Source organism: Mercurialis annua, linkage group LG3, assembly GCF_937616625.2.
Source record: "Mercurialis annua linkage group LG3, ddMerAnnu1.2, whole genome shotgun sequence".
Classification (NCBI taxonomy): Eukaryota; Viridiplantae; Streptophyta; class Magnoliopsida; order Malpighiales; family Euphorbiaceae; genus Mercurialis; species Mercurialis annua.
The window spans coordinates 61,569,618-61,588,505 of record NC_065572.1 but is presented as its reverse complement, the minus strand read 5'-3'; the positions used below and the strand labels follow the sequence as shown (position 1 = coordinate 61,588,505).

Here is an 18,888-nt window from a genome sequence, read left to right as displayed (position 1 = left end):
TTTCAAAGAAAAACTGAGAATTGAAAAATTAGGGTTATAAAGATTTCAGGAATTGAATATATGATCGATTAATCAAGAAATTGATTGTGTACTTTGTTTTTAAAGATCAAGAAGATAACAGATGAAAGATTAGATGATTGAATTGAAAAAGAAACTTAACAGTAATCAATTGAAGAAAAAGACGAACAATAAGCTTTAATTTTCAGATGAACTTGATTGAATGATTGAATTTCAATTTCAGAGTAGATGCTCTGATACCATATTAGAAAGTAGATTGAAGAAGAATAATGTTTTCATTAATTATTAATGAATTCAGTACATAGCTTATATAAGCTGATTTACATATAACGGCTATATTGACAGCTGTTTAATCTAACTTACTTTAGCTACCTAACTGACTAATCCAACTAACAACTAACTGCTTTTTATTTAATTAACAGAAGAGTCATTTCTCTTTTGCTAATATTACAATCTGATCCTTATACTTTAACATAAAGCGACTTCAATTAAATCTTAAAAACCTTAATTCACAAAGAATCTTCAATATGTGAGTCCAAAACATTGCTAAAATGTTCTGATCGAACTAAAAATCTACATATACGAACAACAAAATTATTTTTAAAAACATACTAAAACAGATATTTTTTGAGTGCGAAGCAATGTTATCGTTAAAAAATTAGTAAAACTTATAAGACTATACAGAGAGATAAGAGGTGACTTTTAGGCTGAAATGCTGAAAGTCACTCCTCCAAACAATGAAAATTAAGTTTTGGTAGAGTTTCTTTACAGAGAAATGAAATATTAGAGATTGGTTTAACTCTTGATATCTCATTTTTACTTCATCGTAATTGATCCCGAGGTATATGTGGTGAATCTATGATTGTTCAAGGTGCTAAACAACAAATAAAAAAAGAACAGAAATATAAAATTCATCTTAACACCAATTTTAACAAATTTAACAAATTTAATTCACAAGTAATTTAGCAATAGGACAAAGCCAAACAGTAGCCACGTCTTTCACAATCATTCCAATTTCAAGTCCAATCCGGCAGAAAAAAGTATTAAAGTGGGATCCGTACAAATCAAATTGAACCCAACTAAATGAATAATTTTACTTTTAAATAAAATTAAAAATGAAATTCAAGAAATTAGTTTTTCTATTTTTAAATTAAACCAAATTTAACTAGTTGATTTTGTTTGCACTAAAGCTTAACTATTAAAATTCTATCTTTTAACATTGTTTTTTATATTCTAAACTTTTAAAATCATCAATTTTATCTCATTTTTTTTAATTTTATTTATAGCCATATTCTCAAACTAGAGTGTGAAAATTAAATATGCTCTTCAAGTTTGAATTGTAGTCTAAATATTTTTTTTAAAAAGGTATTAAAAACTGTAATAAAAAATAAATTTTGACGGTAAATTTTCCTTTTCGCTTCAATTTTTGACACAAAAATTAGTTGAGTTCTAATATAAACCGAACAGAAACAAACAAACCAAAAAAACCAACCAAACCAATCAATTTGGTTTGGTTTAAAAAATACTTCTTTGAAATTTATGTTCTATTCGGTTTTAAAAACATGGTTGTTTTTGGTTTGATTTGGTTAGATATTATAAAATATAATACTATTGATTTGTTTCAATTTTGGATATAAAAAATTAGCTAAGGTGTAGTGTAAACCAAACTAAAAAAAATCAAACCAACTGGTTCGGCTTGATTTGAAAAAATAATTAATTTTTAAAATTTATATTCGGTTTGGTATAGAAAAAAATAAAAATGTTAATTCGGTTCAATTTTGAAAATGAATTAGTTTGGTTTGATTCATTTTTATTTTAAAAATTAATTTTTTGTTCGGCTCTATTTTAGACATATAAAAATTTAGTTACGCTCTGATGTAAACCAAGCAAAAATAATCGAACTAAAAACCTATCAAATTAGACTATCCGACCAGTTCATTTTTGTTTAAGAAATTTAATTGTTTAAATTTTTCGATTTAGTTCAATTTTTATGAAATGAAAAATTTTAGTTCGGTTTGATATAAGCAAATTGAATTTTCGGTTTGTTTTGAAATCAAAATTTCAAGTGATTTAACATTTTTTTATGTTTGCAATTTCAAAAGTAAATCGTGATTTTTATAATACCTAACTAAATCAAATTAAATTCATTGGTTTGGTTCAATTTTGTTAGTTTAGTTTGATTTTATTCTAAATTTAAGCATTTGTATAGGACAAGCTAAATGACAAGCATAAAATGCCATTAACCTCACAGTTGATTCTGTTTCCGGCATCACCAAGTGATTTGAACATTAATTTCAACTAAAATAGAAGCAATTTATACTTAGAAAAATTCTAATGCCGCCACGTGTCATCATTAACTTGCTAATCTCAGATTATTTGGTTAACCTTTTGTTGATAAGCAGTGAGAGAAAAAGGTTAGAGCATATTAGTATCTAGAAGTAGAATCTTTGTGTTATCAAGCTGAGGGTCGTTTTCAGATGACAAATATTATGTCAATTTGATTGTTAATTGCAATTAACTCTTAATCAGTCTTTCCTAATCTTAATTAATAAATAAGTTAGCCTAAAGTTGGGTCTTGCCATTTTGTGAAAGAAAGAAAGTTAGGACAATCTATATTTTAGGTTGGTGTGACCATTTATGCCTCTACTTTTTAGCTTTCACTTATCTATTTGGTATCACATGGAATTATTATAGTTTAAGCAGAAATAAACAAATTTAATTCAAAAAATGTAGTTCTATTTTTTAGATAAGTACATACATTTTAGAGTAAATTACTCTCAAATCATTTATATATGTCATAATTTATATGTTCACCATTCTTATTTGAAAATCAAACGGTATTTTTGTTAATGTTTAGATCATTTTCTTCATTTTTATTATTAATAAATAAATTTAAAGGATTAATTTTAAAAATTTAAAGTTTAATGTAATCCTTATATTTATCTTGTTAATATATATAAATAAAAATTATAATATCATAAAATTTAACGACTTAACGACTTTAATTAATTTTTTTTATTTTATTTTAGTTTTGAAAAGTAAATGAAGTGAGAAAATTGAAAATGCTACGAAAATTTTTAATATAAAAAAGTAAAACAAATTAGATTGAATTTATTAAGCCATTGTTACTTATAAAAGTATAATTTATATTTATATTTGTGTTAAAAATAAAATTTAAAAACTTAATTGATTTTTTGTATTTAAATATTTTGACATAGTTGACTCACATTAAAAATTATAAAAGACTAACATATTAAAAAAAACAAAAGTGAAATACCATATCGATTAATTTTCAAATAAGAAGAACGAAAGTGTAAATTATGACAAATATAGAGGCATACGAGTAATTTTCTCTATATTTTAATTACTATTTTTTTAAGATACAAATAAATAAATATTATTTTAAATATTTCATTTTATTTTATATTGTAATGTTATATATTTTAGTTTTACCAGATAAAAAAAGAATGAAATTTCTATTAAAAATTTATTTCTTGAACAGAGAAAATGCCCTTAGTGGTAGGGCTTAAATTAATTGTTTCTTTGTGAAAAAGGAGAATAACTCCAAATGATCAAGGCCTAATAGCAAGAGAATTCTAATGCTTTATAAGCCTCACTTTCCTCCTTTTCTTTACCACTCACAAATTCAAGAATGGCAAATTGATGAATTTAAAGTTATTGCGTCACCGAACAAAATGAGTAATTACATATGCGTAATTGAATTTCTAAGTCATAATCTATAGAATTAAAGGTAAAATGAAAGGGAAAAGTTGAAAAATACTTGATTTTGTTAAAATAATCTCAAAAATACTTATGTTCGTTTTTATTTGCGGACAATACTTACAAAAGAAAATAAATTGCACCTAGCACTTGATTTAATAAAAACATTAAACATAACACTTAAAATCTTATATTTCTAAACCCTAAATCATACTAAACCCTAAACCCTAAATCATGCTAAACCCTAAACCCTAAATTCCAAACTTTAAACCCTAAAACATGCTAAACCCTAAACCCTAAATTCTAAATCGTAAACCCTAAACCCTAAATTATGCTAAACCCTAAACCCTAAATCATGCTAAACCCTATATCCTAAATCTTAAACCCTAAACCCTAAATCATGCTAAACCCTAACCCTAAAATCATAAACCCTAAACCCTTAAAATTCTAAAATCTAAATTCTAAGTCTTAAAAAAATGGAGTTAAATGTTGGATGAATAAAAAAATGAAGTTAAATGTTGGACAAAATAAAAAGGTTGGGTTAAGTGTTGGATGAAATAAAAAGGTGAAATCAAGTGCTGGATGAAATAAAAAGGTGGAATCAAGTGCTAGATGAAATAAAAAGGTGGGATCAAGTGTTGACAGAAAAAAAAAGATGCTCAAGTATTTTTGGAATTATTTTTGATAATCAAGTGCTGAGTCTAATTTCCTCAATGAAATAAGCAAAGCCTGATAGCGACGAGCTGAGTATGTAAAAACCAAAACAAAGTAATTCATAAATTCAATTTAATTTGACAGATTTTCTTAATTTTTATAAGTTCGGTTCGGTTTTGAATATAAAATTTTTCTTAGTTAAGTTTTAGTTTAAACGGAATAGAAAAGTCAAATGAACCGATTAGCTCAGTTCAATTCAATTTGAAAAATTTACCAATCTCGTAAAATTCTTTAAAAATCTATTTTAAACATTAAAAAAAATTCAGTTCGGTTTGGTTGGATTAGAATAGAGTACACACCCCTAATGTCTAATGACAACAAAATTAAGTTATAATCAAATAACATGGACTAATATGTTGATCCTCTAAAAAAAAATTAAGATCCCTATTTTGTGATGTAAATAAATTTGGGAGCATCTTAAATTAAAGTTGGCTTATGGGGTGTGAGGAGGGGCCTAGGGTTTGGACACAAATTGATTTGGCTTTTCCCTATTTGCCAAATCCAAAGATGTAGGATATCTCCACCCCATCAACAGATTTGCTGAAAATGCCTACTACTCTACACTTTTCATTAATGATTATGCCTACTTTAGCCTTCATGTTGAGTCATGATTGATTAGGGAAAAAGATTGCTAAGGCATAAGATTTTTCCTATTTCTAATCATAACTTGATTTTGGTTTTAAATATTTTAAATTTTTATAAATTCGGTTCAATTCAAACCGAATGCACGCCCTTGAGAGCGGTACATAAGCTGTGCGTAAAATTCCTAACCATAAGCTGTGCATTTTTAACCAAATTACAGAAGCCGAGCCGGCATTGAATGAACATAAGATACATATGCAAAAGAATTATCACATCCTGCCATATCTAAGACAGTCAGAGACTAAGCAACAAGAAAAATTGAATGCACCTGCTATTTTTACTCATCATTGAAAGCATACAATTTAGTGGCGAATGGTTTAAGCAGAGACTGGCTCAGATGCAGCAGCCGCAGCAGCTGCGGCGGCCCTTTTCTTTGCAAAGTATTCGTCAGCACGAGCAATGTTCTTGGCAACTGATGGTTTAACCCATTTCTTACGGCCGGGTAATACAGTAAGAGAGCAACCTAAAGACTCGAGCTTTTCCTTTGCTGCTGCCGAAAATGCACGAGCCTTTATGTTCACCTTCACGCTTAGCTCCCCATCACCTAAAATCTACAGGTAAAAGAAACAACATGAGCGAATTCTAAAAAATAACTATTGAAACACAATGATTAAAATGTATCCTACATGCTATTATAATGTACTCTCTGCTCTCTTCTTACAATAATTAGATACTTAGGGGGTGTGCATTTGGTTCAAATCAAACCAAACCAAAAAATTTCCCTTTCTCAAAACCAAACAGAAATTTTAAGGAAGTATAATTTTTCAAGCCAAGCCAGTCAGTTCGGTGGGTTTTTCAGTTCAGTTTACATTAAATTTAGCTGAATCTTTCCATATCCAAAGCCGAACCGAACCGTATAACCAATTCTTTTATAATATCAAACCGAACCGAATTTGTCAATTTGTTTTGGTTTTCGCACACTTCTACCAGATAGCACCTTTTTAAAGCTATGGCAAGTAATCAAGAATAATAATGAAATTAGTCCTCAAACTAAATAAGCAATGAAGAGAGACAATAATTACTGCGTTTCCTTTGCTCAGTCTTCTGTTGTTAAAGAACTAAAAAACATGTAAACTATAAATTTTATCACCAACAGTAAGCCCTTTCTTCTACTTCAAAACAAGCAATTGAGGAAACTTTCGATAGTAAGTTGATGCAAATTATTTGTTATTCAAATCTGTAGTTCATCCAAAACATATTGATATCTAGCACATATGCTGTATAAATTGTTGAGCTCTAAATTCAAGTGATGCATTTCATAATCACACATACTATTAGTTTCTGAAGGCTATTAGACAAGGCAGGAAGATCAGAATTAAATTGGAAAGAACAAAATAAAGAAGACAATAGGAGCATGCAATTCCAATGAAAACATAGTACGTTTTCCAAACGTTTTACGTTTTCTTGAGTGAACACATTTTACGTTTTCCTGAGTAATTACTGCTTTTCCAAATGGCAAAAGAAGTTGTAATTCTGTTTAAGCATTGAGCTCCTGAAACTTTCATTTATTGACTTGCATATAATACTATCACTCATGATGTATACCTTCAAGGGTAGTCTCCTTTCTCTTCCAGATGGGTTTATCAAGCCCTTCTCTTTCAAACTCTCCAGTGAGACCTCTTCGCCCTCTACAAATCCTGCAGTTTCTATGTCTTTTAAGTTCACAGGGACGAATTTAGGTAAACCCGCACGCATACCTTCATAAGAACAAAGAGCAAAAACAAATGTAAGTACAAGTCTAAAAATATTAGTATAAATACTTTGAGATGTATAAATGCAGAGGATCCATTTCATTAAATTCAAAGAATTTTTCTAAACAATATGGAAATCAGGATGCAAGAATCTGGATTTAAATTGTTGATTTGTTGTAAAATATATGTCTATGTGAGCTGACTACATCAGATATTGCAAATTAGGCAAAGAAGCTTGCTCCACAGTGGATTCTTCACAACTTTAAGATCATATGAAGTTGACAGAGGAAATTTCTATAATTATCCGTAACACTGTATGTCAGAGCTCCTTAGTTAACTGACCACAGAATGATATCCACAGCGGAGAATTTGGAAACTCGATATCATTCTTAAATGCTAATGCAATCCTTGCATCAATGTGATATCAAAAAATAGATGTAACAAAACTTTGACAGAAAGTTCTAAATAATACTAATGCCATTTATAACCAAAACAAGCTAACTATAAGGTCAACCCACTTAATACCTATGAATTTAGCAAAATGCAATCAACCCCATGATCTTGGGAGTCGTAGATAATTTTCAAAGACATTTGATTAGATGCTTCTAAGCTACCCCTTCTCGAAGATCAGACATAACTAAACAACTAGGAAAACTAGATATATCCAAGTTAAATTATGGCAACCATATAACAAAGATCCACAGCCAAGTATCTCATGAAACTATGAAAATGGCTATATATGTCCACAATAAGTATCTCGTGAAACTAAAAAATTACTTACCGATTACAGCCGTAGTGCCACCATCATAAATGGTACGGCTGTACCTCCAGATTGTTAATTTACATAGTATAATAATGTGATTGGTAGTAAGAAGAGAAAGAAGTTCCGACCAGCACAATAAGGTGACGATCTACTTTAGCTCCACAGAACATTCATATCATTTCATTTCACAGATCATTTAGTATGCTTGCATGACATAATAACTACACTAATAACATCAGCTTAATAATATCAGCAACACAGAGCAAAAAAATGAATTACATTTCAGATATTGGTGGTTAAGATGATATTCAGTTCTCGTTCAGTTTCGAGCTCTAAAATCCCTTTTGGAAGCTCAACAATCAACAACAACTAAATATTCAGGTCATCTCCATTCACTTCAAAAATAGTACCACAGAGGAAGTTAAATAATTTCACTAGGCAAGGAACATTTAAACATCAATTTATATATATTTAACTATCTGCTGCTTTTCTAAAACCTTTCTTCCTTATCGAAGTTAGCTTTATATCTTATGGGGAATCTACCGTAAAATGCATTAGGCAAGTCTCTTAAAGCAAAATTAGCAGAAATGGATGCAGTAGTATTTCATTAAGTGATAATTGACTAGTTTGCGTTAACTAACGCTTATCTAAATTAAAGACCAAGGTTAGGACATCAACATTTCCTAAGAGTCATACGAAGTTTAAATATAATAAGCAAAAATTAGATGCTATACCCTGCATTTTCATCTTGTTAGAAGTGTTCGAAAACAAGAACTTGAAGCCATTGAAATATCTCAGTCAAACACACGAAAACAATCTACTCTAAAATCTTCCCAACAACATGGAAATAAAAAGAAACAAAATTTACTATTTACACTTCACTTTCCATTTCAAAAAACTCAACTTTCACATTGTAGTTTCCATTAGAAACCAATGCACAATCAAATAACCATTTCATCAAATACACAAATTCTAACTAAAATCCCAAACAAACAACTACAAGAACACCAATGTAACAAAAACCCAGCTGAAAAAACACAAAAAAGATCACAACTTTACCTCCAGCAATCCCTCTCAATTTCGGAAGCCGACGATAAAGCGGCATTTGCCCACCTTCAAACCCTCGTCTAATCCCAGGACCAGACCTAGATTTCTGACCCCTCATACCAAACCCACAACTGTTCCCTTGTCCAGCAGCAATACCTCGTCCCTTTCTCTTCCTGTTCTTCCTAGAACCAGGCTGTGGTCCTAAATTGTCAAGCCTGAACCTCACATTTTGAGAAGATGCTGATGTGGCAGATGTAATAACAGAAGCTGCTTGGTTTGTGACTGTTAGTTTGGGTGTGCATTTGGGTTTGGTGGTGTTGAGGTTGAGTTTAAATGGGGTTAAAGGAGTTGGCTTTAGAGTGAAGTTTTTGAAATTTGGTTTGAATGGAGAAGATGGGTATTGAAGGGAGAGGAGAGTTGCCATGGTGAAGATGAGGAGTGTGCATTTTCAGTGCTTGGTATGGATATGGATAGGTTGTGTTGTATTTAAGCGACGTCGTTTTAAAATGTGGATGTGGATAAGGGGTATGAGATGGGTCTTCTTTTGAGATTGTAGGCCCAAATCAATGTTTTTGGTTTGAGAAAATTAGGGAATACACTCCAATTTTGAAAATATTTATATAGATTACCTCCCTTATTAAAAGATATAAAAAATACTTCCTCTTTTATTGTTATTTCTGTATTTACTCCCACGTGTCATTTTTAATTATATTTGCGCTGTTTCATTGTTTTTTTACGCCGTTTTATTTAAAAGTTTTCTTTTATACTCTTAGGGCAGTTATTGCTCATTATTTCCTGTTTCCCTCTTTTCTCTTCTCTTCTATTCTCTCTCGTTCTCGTTCTATTTCACTCTTCGTGTTTTCTGATTTATTTTCTCTTCACTGTATCGTTTTTTGATTGTTGTATCTTCCATTGTTACTGCTCTATCATCTGCATTGTTCATCGGTGAGTGATTTCTCTAATTTTTTTTTATTTTTAACGGTTATGCTTTTGTTATATCTTATTTTTTGTTGTGTTAGATCTAGGATTGTGTTTTTTTTTTAATGATTTTAATAGTTTTTTTTATCTTACAATATGAATTGCAAATGATTTTGTATTAAAAATTTGTGAATCTGTTAATGCATGTACAATTATTTGATATTTTGTTAGTTCTTATCACTGATTTTGTTTTTTTATACTTTTTATCTCCAGTTTTTATTATACATTATGTCTGATACTGATTTTGATCAAACATTATCGGAATTCTTGGTTCAATTGAAGAATCCTGACATTGCTCCTAAAGAAATGGAGGAAGCTTCTGATTCTCCGGTCCGTATGAGTTTGAGGAAAAAGACTATTGGTAGTAAACCTGTTGCTCCTAAAATAGAGAAGAAAGCAATAAAGAAATCAAAATCTGTGCAGAAGTCTGTTGCTGGAAAAAGGAAAGCAAATTTTGTGGTACCTAAAAGAGATATTAAGAGGAAAAGGCTTGGTACTGATAATTTGGATAAGAATGATTCATTTCAGGTATTTTTTTGATTAATTGTGTTTTTTTCGTATTGTACTGATAATCGAATGATAATATGATTATAACATGATGACAAGTTGATGATAACATGATGATAGCGTTATGTTAGTATAAATGTGTATACTGATAATATTATGATAATATGCTTTTTTGTGATAATATTGTGCAACTTGTATGTGTTCAGTTGTTTGGTAATATGATGATAATATAAAATATTTGTTTCTGTTGATACTCTTATGATAATAGTATGTCATTTTGAGAGTGTTGTTTTTTTCTGGTAGTTGTATGTGTTCAGTTATTTGATAATATGATGATAATATAAAATATTGCTTTTATGTTGATACTCTTATGATGTTTTTAATAGTTTTTGTATAACTGATGACAATTTTATGACAGTATGATACCATGATGGTAAGTGTACTGATAATCGAATGATAATATGATTATAACATGATGATAAGTTGATGATAACATGATGATAAGTTGATGATAACATGATGATAGCGTTATATTAGTATAAATGTGTATACTGATAATATTATGATAATATGTCATTTTTTGTGATAATGTTGTGCAACTTGTATGTGTTCAGTTGTTTGATAATATGATGATAATATAAAATATTTGTTTTCTGTTGATACTCTTATGATGTTTTTAAATACTCTTTGTATAACTGATGACAATTTTATGACAGTATGATACCATGATGATAATGATGTTTTTTTATAATAATATTTTTGTATAACTGATAACATTATGATACCATTTATAATACTCTTTGTATTTGTGTTTATTGCAGACATTTGATTTGTTACTTGGTCCAAAGGATCGATTTGTCGGTAAAGTTGGAAATGCTTCACAGAATGCAGTGCTGAAACATATTAAATCGAAGCTTAGTGAAGATCAGTTAGCAACGTTCAAGAACAGTAGGTTTGGTGTCTTTCTAGAACTTGACAAGGATGTACTGAGTCTTAGACTCATACATGCCATACTTTTAAGGGAAGTTCATCACAGCAATTTGTCAGAGCTTTGGTTTCATTACGGTTCGCAGAATATGCGATTCAGTCTATATGAGTTTGGTCTTGTTAGTGGACTTGTTTGTGTTGGTGATGAGTCAAGGTTTTCTGGTCATTTTAAGGACAGTAATTTTTTTAATAAATATTTTGGTGATGTGAGCAAGATTACCCGTCAGGTTATTGAAGCGAAATTTAAAGAGGCTGTGTGGGAGAATGATGAAGATGCTGTAAAGTTTGCAAAGCTTTACATGGTTCAGTGTTTTTTATTGGGTCATCTTGGAACTACTTTGGTTGACGATCGGTTCATTCACTTGCTTGACTGCCCTGATTATGATGATTTTCCATGGGGAAAATATTCATTCCAGTTATTTGTTCAGTCTACTAAGAACAAGCTGTGGACTAAACATAATGCATCAAGTCAATCTGCTTTCTATCGTTTGTATGGTTTTCCGCATGCTATTCAGTTTTGGTTTTATGAAACATTGGTTTCTGTGCCTGAGTATTTGTGTACTTTGAGCAATGCTGCTGTTTATCCTCGATTACTGCGTTGGAGTCCGAAGGATATTAAGAAAATGCAGAACTTTGATTTTCAGGTTTTTGATGATGGAACTGAAAAGGTATTATGATTCTTATTTAGCTTTTTTTTCTTTTATTGATTTGTGTGTTATTTGTGAGCTAATTATTTTTTATTTTTTATAGGTCTCAGTGCTTTCAAATATTGTAGCAAATGAGTTTGAGTCAAGTCAACTTATTGTTACTGGACTAAATTATCAAGGTCAAGTTGTGAAGCGAGCAAGAACTTCTGCTTCTGATTCTGAAGATAAAATATTGGAAGTGGCAAGGTCTGCTTGTATTAAATTTGTCCATGAATTGAAAGCACTAATTTTTGATAACAAGGCTGATTATTCTGATGTGGAGTGTGACGTTCGAAAGCGCATTTGTGCTTCTGTGGTTAGTTTTGAAGAAAATCAATTGAGTGATATTTTTGATGACAAATCTGGAAAGGTATGTGTTTTTATAATAACATTACGATAATAGTATATTATGATAACTGTATGATAATGTGAAAATACTGATACTTATATGATATTTTGATGCTCATCTGATAATGTGATGCTCATCTGATAATATGATAATTGTATGATAATTGAATGATAACTGTATGATAACATTTTTGCATAAAACTGTTACTGTTTTAATATTACATATTTATTGTTAGCATTGCAATGATACCTCTATGATAATACTTAATTGTACTGTTATTTTTATGCTTTTTCATGAGTTGTGTTTTGCTGTTTTGTTAATGGCTTATATGTTCATGATAATGTTTTTAATTAATGAGAATATGATGATACTTTTATGATAATCTTTTTATTTTATAATGATATAATCATTGTTTAATATAGGCTGATACTGTAGAAGAACTGATATATTCTTCTGACGGTGATTCTGAGGTAAATATTTTTATATATATTTTAATAATATGCATTATTCTAATTATTAATTTGATTAATTTTCGTTTTTGCAGACTGTTAATGAGAATAACAGTGGCTCATCGGAGGAAACTGTGAGTGATGATGATGTGAGTCATAAGGTCTTTAAGGAGAGTGCTGCAATTTTAAATAATGAAAATGTTGTACCTGTTTCTGAATCAGTTGGAGGAAAGGTATTTTTTTTATTGTTGTTGATTTCTTTATAATTAACTGTACATTTTACTAATTAATCTTTTTCTGCTATTAGATTGATGCTGAGGTAAATGTTGAGGAAGTGAAATCCTTGTCCAATGATAATCCTGAAATTGATGATTGTGGTGTAGAAGATGTGGCTGAAGATGTGGGAGAAGCTGTGGCAGAAGTTGATTCTATTGCTGATGATTCAGAGAGGAATTTTGATGTGGATGCTTTTTTTGATAGCAATCCTAGTCAGTGTACTGATAAATTTGATGTAGTTAAGGAGGCTGAGTTACCTGACATAACAGAAGAAATTGAGGATGCTGATTTAGTTCAAAAAAGGGATGTAATTGGGGATGCTGAGAATGTAAATGTAGCTGATGATATTAATCAGGCTGAGAATTTTAATTCCGTTGAGCCGTTGGAGCAGGTCGACAATGTCAATTTCGTTGAGCCGTTGGAGCAGGCTGAGAATGTTACTGCTGTTGAGCTGATGGTGCAGGATAAGAATATTAACGAAGCTCTGGATTCCGTTGCTACTGAGCAGTCTATTTGTACTGATGGTGTTCCAGACAAGGAACAATTGAGTTTAAAAGAAAAGGAATCTGACTTGGAGGTATAAGCATACAAGTTTGTTAATTTTTTGCTCTCTTCTTTTTTTATGATAATGTAATGATACTGTTCTTTTTTTTTATTTTTTGAGTTGTATGGCTACTTGTAAGTTAATTACATGATACTGTAATGATAATGTATTATTTTTATACTGTTATGATAATATAATTTTATTATTTTTTAATTGATACTGTATTGATAATATGGTGTTTATATGAGCTGATTTTTTACATTTATGTGATACTGTTATGATAATGATAATTACATGATAATGTCTTATTTTTTACATTTATGTGATACTGTTATGATAATGATAATTCTATGATAATATGTTTTAATACTGTTATGATAATGTAATTTTTTTATACATTGAGTGTGTCATGATAATTATATGATACTATATGATACTATTATGATAATATGAAATATTTTTGATTATTTTTTATGTAACAGAATGTTTGTAGTGCTGCTGGTGAAAAAACTGATATGCACAAACAAATTGAAGTTGAACTTGAGATGCTTGGTGAAGTCTGTAGTGATGAGTTTATGACACCTCCTGTTGAGCAATCAGATTTAGATGTTGCAAAGACAACTTTAGAGAAGAAAGTGGATGATAATTCTGATACTGAGATGGATGGTCTTGCTGCTTGTGAGCTACAAGTATCTTCTATTGTGGCATCTTTGTCTACCTGGATTTCGAATGAGGTATTTATTAAATTTAGGTTTTGTTTATTTTTCAATTATTTATGCAAGATAAGTTAACTGAACCTTCTGTTTTATGAAATAAGGTTCCTAAAAAAACAGTTATAAAAGAAGAGAATGTCATTGCTGAACAAGATATACCAGTTAAAACAGTTACTGCTCCTCCAAGAAGGAGATTGAAAGTAATGTTTTTAAATTTATTTTATTTTTAATTAGATGTAATATTTTTTGATATTGTAATGATAATGCAATGTTTTGTTTTCGTATTGTAACAGCTTCCCACAAGAAAAGCTAGTGAAAATTTGAAAAAGGAGACAACGTTGACAAATGTAAAAAGTTGGGCAATTCCATCTTTTGCTTTACTGGAAAAAGTTCGAAACTTAGACAAACCTGAAAAGGTTAAATCAGTTGGTTTGGTGTTTGTAAATCGCAATCCGTTGCTCCTAGAAAGTGTGTCTGATATGTGTAATCAAGCATGGCTTTCTGAATTTAATGATTGGATTTGTGTTGGCACATACAAGAGGAAAACAGAACATTAAGCTTTCTGTCATTTTCTTATTTTAATATGTATATTTTTTTTATCTTGTTGTAGTTAACACAATTTTTTTGAATTTTTGTAGCCATGAAATTTATTATCCAAACTATAAAATTTTAAAACCAGTTATAAGGCTTGGCGGAGAGGAAATTCGTGTGAAAGATTTCTTTTTCAAGCTTCATACACCTGGAGCTTATTTGGATTCAAGTGTAAGTGTATCATTATTTGGATAACAATATGATAATATAGATTGATAACATTATGATAATCACTGGTGATGAAAACAGTGGATAAAATAATGAGATAATGTTTTCTGATAACATTATGATAATCTAATTATAACATTATGATAATATGTGTTTTTATGATCATAAATGTTTTTATGATACTTCTATTATGTCTTCTTACTTTTGGTTTGTTTTATTATTTTATTTTCAGCATATTGACTGCCTGTTTGCATATTTGAGGAAGAAGTGTTTGTTTCTGAACAATGGTTACAGTACATGTGCAAATTTCTTTGACCAGTATGTGCAGAATGGGTATTTAATCTATAAGGAGGTTGGCAGTGTGACTGAAATACCGCAGTTCTCTGAATTGTATAATATCATTGTTGGTGAAGATGGTGTTTATAAGAGGGCTTGGGGAGATGTGAAGAATGTACTGTTCCCAGTTCATCTTAAAGTTGATGGTGAAAATCAGGATCATTGGATTCTTGCTAAGCTCAGTTTTGAATATAGGACTTTTTTTATCTACAACTCTCGCAGGAGTGAGCTCTATGACAAGCATACTGCTATTGCTATGAATGCATATGCAACATTGATCCCATTTCTATTGGATACTGTTGGATTTTATGATCGAAGGGACATCGACTTCAAATCTGTTTATTATATGGGCAAGAAAAACACTGATCCATTCGTTGTAGCTTATGTTAACAACCTTCCTGTTCAAGAGGATGCGTAAGTCTCTATCTTTTGGTCTTTTTTATATTTTTTGAAATAGTGATTTAATGAGATAGTTTCATAATTATTATACCACAATGCAGAGATTGTGGCGTTTACGTTGCAGCTTTTGCTGAATACTTGATAGAAGGGAAGGCTATTCCGAGACAAATCAGTTGTAGTGTTGTTCGTGAGCGATATGCAGCAAATCTGTACATTTATGGAAGGTGGAAGATCAAGAGTGGATATATATCAAATGAATGTTAATGTTTTAGTTTTTGGTTTAGGTGTTTCATTTTGTTATTCTGTAAAAAAAAATGGTTGTGTAGATTTTTTTTACTGTTAATGACTTTTATTATGATGTAATGACAATTGTTTGATCAGTTTTATGATAATGAGATGATAAGTTTGTGATACATAAATGATGATAAACTGTTTGTTCATTATCAGATGTTTGGTTTACTGTGACTCATATGATAATTGTATGTTTAATATTTAGATGATTTTTATATATTTTAATGATTAACATATGATAATATTTTATAATATTTGTATATGGTTGATAATAAGATGATAATGTAATGATAATATTATGATAATAACATTCATAAATGATAATAAACTGTTGTCCATTTATCAGATGTTCGGTTTACTGTGACTCATATGATAATTATACGTTACTGTTATCAAATTTATGATTATCTGATTTTATATATTTTAATGATTATCATATGTTTAATACTTAGATGATAAACATATGATAATATTTTATCATAATGATATATGGTTGATAATAAGATGATAATGTAATGATAATATTATGATAATAACATGATATTACTCCATCAGATATTGAATGATATTTTTTTATTTATTGAAAAATAGTACTATTGAAAATCTCAAATCACAGTTTTCTATCTGTTTTTTGGAATATTTTTACAAGTTTTACGATTATGTCCATAATATCCACATCTGCTGCACTTGTTTTGATTCTTTTGTTCTTCTGCTCCTTTTATTCTTCTCTTTTTTGGTCTTCCTGGCTTAGTTCTCCCTATAGGAGGTAAGACAATGATATCCTCAACCTCTGCAGTGACTTCCCATGTTTCTTCTTTAGGAACTGGGTATACAGTTTGTGCATATGTAGCAAGCATTGCTTCATTTGTGAAGTACTTTGAGCAATATTCAGTTGGGTCTTGATGTTTGTAGTTTAATACAGCAGCAGCATGTTTACATGGGATCATTTCTTCTTGATATCTGTTGCATGTACAAGATTTTTCCTTGATGTTAACAGTAGAGGTATCACCATTTTCAGTAACAGTGTATATGTCATCATTAGATGGCTCTACCTGATATACATGTGATAATGTCAAAAATATTAAAAGATAATAGCATATGATAATAGAATGATAATAAACTGATAATAGCATATGATAATAGAATGATAATAAACTAATAATAGCATGATAAGATGAAAATATTTCTAACTGTGATAAGAATGAATCCGTACCTCTATTTTGAGTGAATCTAAATAGTTTTGCCTTAGGACAGCATCATATTTTGAAGACAATTTTGTAAAGGTTCCTTTAGCAATATTTCTGTTCTTGTAGCTCCACCTTTGAACCAAATTTCTCAAGTATTCCATAAGCATCGTAACTGGTAATTCTCGTGCTCTATTTACTGCTGCATTAAATGACTCAGCAGTATTTGAAGTCATTATGTTGTATCTTTTGTTCACAGAATGTGAAACTGCCCACCTTTCAAAACCTGCATCTTTGAGATAAGCTGTAACTCCTGGATTTACGTTGCTCATTTCTGCCATATGAGTATTGAATTCTTCCTTTGTATAAGCTCTTGCTGCTGCTTTGAACAGGTCTTTAATTGTCTTCTGATCCTTTTTAAATCTGCTTTTCACGTTACTTAGTAAATGATATAAGCAAATATCATGTTGAACTTCTCCAGCAAAAACACTTTCTATTGCATTTTTAATACTCATATGTCTGTCTGAAATTATACACATTCCTTCCCTTACACCAAAAACAGTTTTGATTTGTCTAAAAAACCAATTCCAAGATGCATCATTTTCTGAATCTGTTATTGAAAAGGCAAGAGGGAAGATTTTTCCTGTAAAATAAGAAGCAAAATAAAATAATGATATTACGATGATACTGTAATGATATTATAATGATACTGTAATGATAATATGATGATATCGTGATGATAATTATATTAATCATACCTGCTGCATCAAGAGTTGAAGCTGAAAACAGAGAACCTCCAAATGGTCCTTTCAAAAATGTAGCATCAACAACCATAATAGGCATACAGTGACTCCATCCACTTATTGATGCATTAAGTGACATGAATGCATAAAGAAAAGTATGATCCACATTTCTTTGTAAGCTTACAACTGATCCTGGATTTGTTTGCTTCACCATGTGAAGATATCTCGGTAGTAGACCAAATGAATTTTCTGGTTTCCCTCTTAAAAGCTCTAGTGCAATTTCTCGACATTTTCAAGCTTTCCAGTAATCCAATTTAATGCTATAATCATTTCTCATGTCTCTGATTATGTCATTAGGTGTGTAAATTGTCTTGATATCCAACAAGTTTGACTTTATTATTTTTGCTATGGTTTTTGAGCTGACAAACCTCAGGTCTCCCATTCTCATCTCCAAAGAACATGTATGATAATTGTTGAACTTACGTACTCGAAACATTTTTGTATGACCAATTTTCGAGGCATAAAATTTCCAATCACAATGGTCATCTATGCATTTTAATCGGTACTGTCTTGCGCATGATTTTTGGACCTGTAATTATTAATAATATACAGTATCAGTTTTTTGTGAAACTGTTATGATAATAAAATGTCAAAATCAGAATATTTGAAATGTACCTTGAACTGAAAGTGTTCTTTTAGTCCATATAGGCTCATCTCTGATATTAATGTTTCTTTATCTGTGAATATACCTCCTTCTTCTATTTTCTGATTTGCTTGATTGGTTGCAACATGATCTTCATCAAAATCTGTTTCTGGAAGATTTTCTTGAAGTGTGCAGAGAAGGTTTGCATATTCAATCATATCCAAATTTGAATAAGACATTTCTGTTTCTTTAGAGTTTTGTTCATCCAGTTGCGTTATATTGTCTTCATGAACAAGAAGTGAATTGTTTGCAGCTTCTGATGATGATGTTTCCAAAAAAGAAGCAGATTTATTCAATATGATGCAGATTGGATATCTTGTGAAGTTAAGTTCACTCTTCTTTAACTGTATATAGAATCTGAGACTTCTTTCATCTGCTATTTTGACTGG

The 18,888-nt window shown here is 30.1% G+C and overlaps 2 protein-coding genes across 2 annotated transcripts; both read right to left on the bottom strand.

Annotated features, from left to right (window-relative positions):
- Positions 1 to 5,248: 5,248 nt before the first annotated feature.
- On the bottom strand, positions 5,249 to 9,052 carry LOC126674599 (50S ribosomal protein L15, chloroplastic). Its single transcript, XM_050369074.2, has 3 exons — positions 8,608 to 9,052; positions 6,640 to 6,791; positions 5,249 to 5,645 (listed from the first exon to the last, which is right to left on the bottom strand). The coding sequence occupies exons 1-3, from the start codon at positions 9,017 to 9,019 to the stop codon at positions 5,412 to 5,414; spliced, it is 798 nt and encodes a 265-aa protein (XP_050225031.1). The 5' UTR covers positions 9,020 to 9,052; the 3' UTR covers positions 5,249 to 5,411.
- A 7,437-nt stretch (positions 9,053 to 16,489) lies between these two features.
- Positions 16,490 to 18,010, bottom strand: LOC126672798 (uncharacterized). Its single transcript, XM_050366750.1, has 3 exons — positions 17,812 to 18,010; positions 17,083 to 17,696; positions 16,490 to 16,921 (listed from the first exon to the last, which is right to left on the bottom strand). The coding sequence occupies exons 1-3, from the start codon at positions 18,008 to 18,010 to the stop codon at positions 16,490 to 16,492; spliced, it is 1,245 nt and encodes a 414-aa protein (XP_050222707.1).
- Positions 18,011 to 18,888: the final 878 nt, after the last annotated feature.

What these genes read in the sequence shown, in the direction of transcription:
- LOC126674599 (XM_050369074.2), bottom strand. Translation starts at nt 9,019, where the DNA reads ATGGCAACTCTCCTCTCCCTTCAATACCCATCTTCTCCATTCAAACCA. An exon ending in ATTGAGAGGGATTGCTGGAG is followed by an intron (nt 6,792 to 8,607) that starts GTAAAGTTGTGA and finishes GTTCTTATGAAG; the next exon opens with GTATGCGTGCGGGTTTACCT. An exon ending in AAAGGAGACTACCCTTGAAG is followed by an intron (nt 5,646 to 6,639) that starts GTATACATCATG and finishes TTTTACCTGTAG; the next exon opens with ATTTTAGGTGATGGGGAGCT.
- LOC126672798 (XM_050366750.1), bottom strand. Translation starts at nt 18,010, where the DNA reads ATGGTGAAGCAAACAAATCCAGGATCAGTTGTAAGCTTACAAAGAAAT. An exon ending in TTCAACTCTTGATGCAGCAG is followed by an intron (nt 17,697 to 17,811) that starts GTATGATTAATA and finishes CTTATTTTACAG; the next exon opens with GAAAAATCTTCCCTCTTGCC. An exon ending in TAGATTCACTCAAAATAGAG is followed by an intron (nt 16,922 to 17,082) that starts GTACGGATTCAT and finishes CATGTATATCAG; the next exon opens with GTAGAGCCATCTAATGATGA.